Genomic DNA, 6561 nt, shown 5'->3' on the forward strand with positions numbered 1-6561 from the left:
TTTTAAAAAATTACTCCAGGGAGTTCAAGATTATGGAGATGAATTTATAACAAAAATGGATGGTGTAACCCTAATGGGCAAGAAACAGTGCTTCAGAAATGGTGCCTTTTGGTTATCTGTAAAAATTAATTTTAATCAGTTCCTAAACACACCAGCTAATGAAATTTCTGGAATTTGCATCAGTCTAGTATTAAATATCTCTGTCTTTTAGGTCCGTCTGATATATCAGCAGTTATGAAATTCAGCAGGAGACCCACATGTCCTGATGCCTCAGTAGCAGCAAGTCTACCTACACCTCCTGTACCAAGGCACCGGAAGAGTCACAGCTTAGGAAACAAGTGTGTAATCTCAGCTGTCTTATGCTCAGGCAGTTACGTGTGTCACAAAAATTTAAGATAGCAGCAGAGAACGTACTAGTATTTGTCCTTTCAAATTCTTGTATTGCAAAAATGTTTCAGGCTCTACTATGTATTCTCTAGGTTTTCTCTTTACACTTTTGTTAGTTTTGCTGACTCTATTCTCTGCTAGTGCCAGGCACTGGCAATACTTGAAAGCTGCTTATCCACTTTGGTCTGTGGATTCCTGGTATGTCTCCTTTTTCTTGGTTTCTGCTTTTGCTGCCACCAAGGATGTTCAGGTTTTATATGGAGGAGTTAAAACATTTACAACTTCCCAGCTGCAGAAATTTAGTAATTGTTACTGACAAAGAGAAGTAAAATCTGAAACTCATTTTGGTAGTAAAGGAGCATATGTACAGTACATGGTAGCGTATAATTGCCTGCTCCTTAATAACCTGCTGATGAGGCAGAGGCTGAGTGGAAATAATGTGAGCCTAGGGTTGCTGTTAGATGACATAAGAGGGCTTTCATGCTTTTCTCTTCTTCCATGTTCCAGTATGATGTGTCAGTTGAGCGTCGTGGAGAGCAAAAGCGCCACCTTCCCGACGGAGCGGCCGCGGCACCTGCTGGATGACAGTGTCCTGGAGTGTCACAGCCCCGTGCGCGGCCACACACCCGGCACGCGCCTTGCCAACGGCCTCTCCATAGGTACCGTGTGCCTGGGGAGTGACAGCCGCGCTCCTGTCCCCAGGACGCTGCAGACTCACTGTCTGAAAGCAGAGAGTTAGGAGGATTATTAGTTCCCTTGCAAAGACTGATTGTTTTCATGGATGAAAGTTGACCAGAACTGCTACCTGGTCAATGTTACATCAGCTTTCCTCGGTTATCCACTGATGCTTTTGGTAAAAGTGGCATGAAGTTTGGTTTTGTAGATGCTCGGTGTGTGACACAAAGCGTTTGTCAGCTTTTACCACAGGGAAAGTGGATATGTATTTTAAAAGCTACCTTTACACAAAGAAAGCTTTAATTTTGACTATATGTTTTAGAAGCTAGGGGATTTGTTTGGTAGTACTCTCTAAGACTTACAAAGAAACATAAAATGAACACATTATGATATTACAATAAATAAAGCAATTATTATAATATCAAAAAAGTGATGAAGAATCTGTGTTCTAAGCAAGAGAAAGACACCTTTTAAGAGACTTGGGCAATTTCTAGAATAATTGACTGTAAAAGATAGCACATTTCTTGACCAAGAGTTGGACACTGAGATGATCTTTGCACTTCTGAAAATACAGGAACAGCTCACTGTATTAAAACTGAGCATTAGAAGATCAGTCCTGGGCAAATTAAAAGGGACAGATAGGTGATGGGCTTGAAGGAGAGATAGGAACTTTAGTTGTGAATACCATCATATATATATATATATATATATTATTAACTCCTAGCAGCAGCATACAGCTGATAGATCCTCTATTAGAGGTGTGTTTGCTTCTTGAAAATAAACCATGATACCATATCTAATAACTTCAATTCACTTATGGATATTGTGGTAGAAATATTGTCTTACAAAGGAGCTGGATTTTATGTACGTGAAGTGCTCAGCTTCTGAAGTAAAAGCATGATGAAAATTAAAGTAATGGTATTAAAACACAGCAATAACATGAATTAAGAGTGAGATAATATAAATGGAGAGGCTCATGTAGGTCTCCTCCAACTAAAGATTTTACCACGAACTCTAAACACTTCTTCAAAACATGATTTGAGTAAGTGGTGTCCATGGTACTATACAAAAGAGTATTCTGGTGATCCACATACATTGGCTTTGTATTTTCACATGGGTGGTTTTCTTACTCCTTCTCTGTACTACTCTCTTTCTAGATAGCAGTGAAAGCTCAGAATTTAGTGAGGAGCTGCCGTCAGGGCTTGAAAGGTGAGTTAGTCTTCATGTACACTCACTGAGCACTCTACAGACTTAGCTAAGAAATTCACAAATGATCCCATACATAGGTAAGCCCTAAATCAATAGTTATTTTTATCAAATTATTGATTAGTTAGGAAAAAAATGGCAAACATTTTGAAATAAAGCACTGTAAAGGTATTGGACCTGAAAAGATTGGGAACTATCTCTGTCATGTTTACCAAACCCTAACTATTGAAGTCTCAAACTAGAATATCCTTCATCAGATATTTGCATTCACAAACAGGGGTCGTTTATATGCCACACTGGGACCTAACTGGAGGGTACCAATCAGGAATTCTCCTCGGAGTCGAAGCTGTGTCTACAGGTACAGTTCAGGGTCTGCTTCTTTCATTGTAAGGTGCTAAACTTCAATTTGGGTCTTTATGCTTTCCTAGTGTAATGTATTTTGTGTCCAAATATCCTTGTGTGCCCATAACAATTTACGAAGTTTCCCCCTCCTGCTTGTAAGAATTCCTGTTAATGATAAAGCAGGGTTATGGCCCATTCAGATGAAATTCAGTTTAGCTATTGATTTAACTAATGATGTCTGGCTCCCATTTTGCAGAAAACTAGGCTTTACTTGGGGTTTTATGAAACCTTTATGGAAGCAGGTTTGTCATGAAGGCCATCTTTGACTCCTGTTACAAATGATGATGTTAGAAGGATGCCTGCTTGACCCTTTCCCACAATCTTGATTTACCAGACAGCTACCCATGATATCTTTCCATGTCTGTGTAGTGTGTTGATTTTGTTCAGTAAAAGGGTTGGACCTTGGACCTCAAGTAAGAGAGGGAACATCCACAAGCCATATGTAGGTGCTCACAATGTTGCTAGTCACTGAGAAGTGGTGCCTGTTTCACTTTGACTTTGGGTTTCAGTATTTATTCTGTTTTATTTTTTCATGTCTAAGCCCCCAGAATAGAAACCTTTTTGAAAGATCTTGGTTCCTATTTGATACCTAGGTTATGAAAACACATATTCTAGAGTCACATTTCAGTTTATACAATATACATAAAGCAGTGCAGGGTAAGATATATTTAGAGCTAAATTATATTTCTTACTTGTCATCCTTATTTGTCTGCTCAAGTAGAGGAATGCTTTGTCTCTCCAGCCTAACAGGTGCATGCAGCTGCACAGCAGGTGGTTCCACAGGAGTCATTACTATGGAAGGGCCTTTAAGAAGAAAAACACTGCTCAAAGAAGGCAAGAAACCTACTGTAAGTGATTCTAATTATAATTATTCCTATGGCCCTAATTCATTAGTGGCTGGTTTAATTTTCAGAATTATATTAAACCTGCAGCTTGATACCACACAAAACAATGGTTTTATCAGTTGTAATTTTCTGATCAAAGTTATAACCAGGTTGTAAGGAGGTTGCAACCTTTGTGTGTCATTTGATATACAGCAGTTTGCAAGTCAGGTTTCTAACTGTGACAGCAGAGCAGGAGTGAAGCAATTGTGTAACCAGCAAGCAATGTTGTGAGGGCAGAAATAAATCTTGCGGCACTGCCTGATGACCCAGAGCATCCTGATACTTTCCAGCTAAATAACCCTGACAAAGCAGATATTGCAAGATGTCTGCATTACATTTCTGTGACAGGAAGTAGATTAATATCTATTAATGAGCTTGTAGATTACAGAACTTGCAATGGCACTCATAAAAGACTGAAGAGGGAGCTCTTCAATACAGAATTTTCAAGGGAGGGTACAAATACAATTGATCATAGTTCTACAATATATTTTGGTGCTTTTGAGATATCACATTAAAATGGAACGGCTGCAGATCAGCCACCCATAGCACCAAAGTCATGGCAATTCATATTTAATTTGAATTCAAGGGTTTCACATGGTTCTTGTCCTATGCATTTGATAATTTATTTATTTTCTGTAGAGTTGATTTATGTATTTCTCATGCAACCCAGTACAGTTCTAAAGATTTAGTACAGAGCTAAAAGATTTGAAGAATTGCAGAGTTGTCAACTCAGTTTTTTTTTTAAAATCAAAAGCCTAAGATCTGTATAGGAGAAGGCTGCACACTGTTCTTCTCTAAACAATCAGTACTGGTACTTCCATGAGATACCCAACAAAGAATGATTGTATTCACAGCCAGCACCAAAGTCATGGCAATTCACTTGCCTGTGAATAAAATTTTTGAAATGTCAGAGGTATGCAGAGTTTTTCCTAATTCTTTTCTTTTTTTTCAGCTCTCCTCATGGACTAGATACTGGGTTATGCTTTCAGGATCAACTCTTTTGTACTTCGGAGCAAAAGCTTTAAGAGGCACTGAAAGAAAACATGTAAGTTTTAAATTTATTCTAAAACCAAATATTGAATACTCATAACTAGATCTGGAAGGGCATCCAAAGTGTACTTTCTGTTCCAAACTAAGCCATATTTCTGCACAACTTCTACAGTCAAAAGTTAATCTCTGCTACAGTCTCAGCTATGACTGATTTGTCTTTCTTTTCCAGTATAAATCTACACCTGGGAAAAAAGTCTCCATTGTAGGCTGGATGGTGGCACTGCCTGATGACCCAGAGCATCCTGATATTTTCCAGCTAAATAACCCTGACAAAGGTAGATATTGCAAGATGGACAATGTCTGCATTACATTTCTGTGACAGGAAGTAGATTAATATCTATTAATGAGCTTGTAGATTACAGAACTTGCAGTGGCACTCATAAATACTGAAGAGGGAGCTCTTCAATACAGAATTTTCCAGGGAGCGTACAAATTAAATGGAACGTATTTCTACAATATGCTGTGGTGCTTCTGTGCTGCCTGCAGAGATTCCTTTCTTTTGACAGTTACTGTAAGTTTCGCAGAAATTCCTCAGCTAATATGAGATTGCAGCACGTCCATATATCTCCTTACATTGATCTCCAAGTCTCTGAATAGCTTCCTTAAAATCAGTCAGTATCAAATCTTGACTTACACTGAGGCAAATTAAAATATCAAGCCATTTACCAAAATAAGTCTGCTAAGTAATTATCACTTTTTAATAATTAATTTTGCAATGCCATAACTCATTTCCCTTGATTAAACTTCAAAAACTTCAAAAGATAAGAAAACTCCTGGAGTTATTTTGCACTTTGAGTGGCTGCTTACAGGTTCTTGAGGCTTTCTTCAGTTTCCATGTTTTCAGCTTTGGTGCTGGATATGGAGTCCCATCTATTCTGTGAAGTGCATCATCTGGGTGTTAACTAAAATGCACAAAATATTTGATTGCAGGAAACAATTTGCAGTAGGACATTGAAGAAAACTAAGTTTACAGAAGCCTTGCTGAGAAGAAAGCCAGGATTAAATTAGATCTGACCTGCGGCGTATGAATGATGCAGAGTCCCCAGTTGTGGTATAACCAGAAACATTTATTAAAAGTGTATATAGCTTTATAATATTTTCAGTATCAGATTAGAATATCACACGCCTGGATAGCCAATACTGTAACTGTTCATGCGTCTGCTAACCAATAATTTAAGGGATCACATTCCTAGTATTCACGTCAGCATTTTTTCTTTAAATCCAGTGCTTGTATAACAGTTTTTTCTGCCAATTACTGAGGTTCTGCTGTCTGTTACATTTTAGAAACTTTGTTACATCTGCCATGCCTTGACTGAATAGTTCTGGTTCTTCTTAACCAAGTGGGCTTTGTTCTCTTATTACTAAGTGTTCTTTGTTTTCTTGCCGCACACCGACCTACATGGTCTTTTCTGTGGCTGTAATTCAGCCTTTCTGCCTATGAGGCCACATATGTTCTCATACTTGCTTCACCCAAGAACTGCTGGGTAACATGCCTCACATGGGCTCTGTTATATTAGCAGCATCAAATTTGAGCATTTGAGGTGCAAATTACTGTAAGAGTTTACTTCAGGACTTTGGCTTCTGCACAGAAATCAGAGTCCTTTGAAACTACATGTCTGTCTGCAAATTCTGAGTCTTTCATTTTCTTGTTTTTGTAGGCAATGTTTACAAGTTTCAGACTGGTTCAAGGTTTCATGCAATATTATGGCATAAACATCTGGATGACGCGTGCAAAAGCAACAAGCCTCAGGTAAGGTTGTGAAAACTATTTCTACCTATTTATTTTTCCTATTTTCCAGAGAATCCTTACTTGAAAAGCTCTTTCAATCTGTGTGCATACGCATTCCTGTTGGGACAGACATAATTCCTCATTCTGTATACTGATCCATTTTTTCAATAGCAGAAAGAAAGATTATTTAAAATTAGAGAATCAGGTTTTGTGCAGGTCTAGCTATTG

General features: G+C 38.2%; 1 protein-coding gene across 5 annotated transcripts in view; it reads left to right on the forward strand.

The window, feature by feature from the left end:
• The window catches only part of RALGPS1 (Ral GEF with PH domain and SH3 binding motif 1), a 64991-nt gene that overhangs the window by 55403 nt on the left and 3027 nt on the right, over positions 1 to 6561 (forward strand). For 4 of the 5 annotated variants that reach the window (XM_064394154.1, XM_064394155.1, XM_064394151.1 and 1 more), the window contains 8 exons: positions 212 to 338; positions 895 to 1046; positions 2220 to 2271; positions 2546 to 2626; positions 3413 to 3518; positions 4507 to 4599; positions 4774 to 4879; positions 6263 to 6354. In XM_064394154.1, the coding sequence (XP_064250224.1) occupies positions 212 to 338; positions 895 to 1046; positions 2220 to 2271; positions 2546 to 2626; positions 3413 to 3518; positions 4507 to 4599; positions 4774 to 4879; positions 6263 to 6354 (809 nt within the window). Of the gene's footprint in view, positions 1 to 211; positions 339 to 894; positions 1047 to 2219; positions 2272 to 2545; positions 2627 to 3412; positions 3519 to 4506; positions 4600 to 4773; positions 4880 to 5534; positions 5656 to 6262; positions 6355 to 6561 lie in introns of all 5 variants that reach the window. The other variant, XR_010349170.1, reaches the window with a different exon arrangement.

Source organism: Passer domesticus, chromosome 18, assembly GCF_036417665.1.
Source record: "Passer domesticus isolate bPasDom1 chromosome 18, bPasDom1.hap1, whole genome shotgun sequence".
Taxonomy (NCBI): domain Eukaryota; kingdom Metazoa; phylum Chordata; class Aves; order Passeriformes; family Passeridae; genus Passer; species Passer domesticus.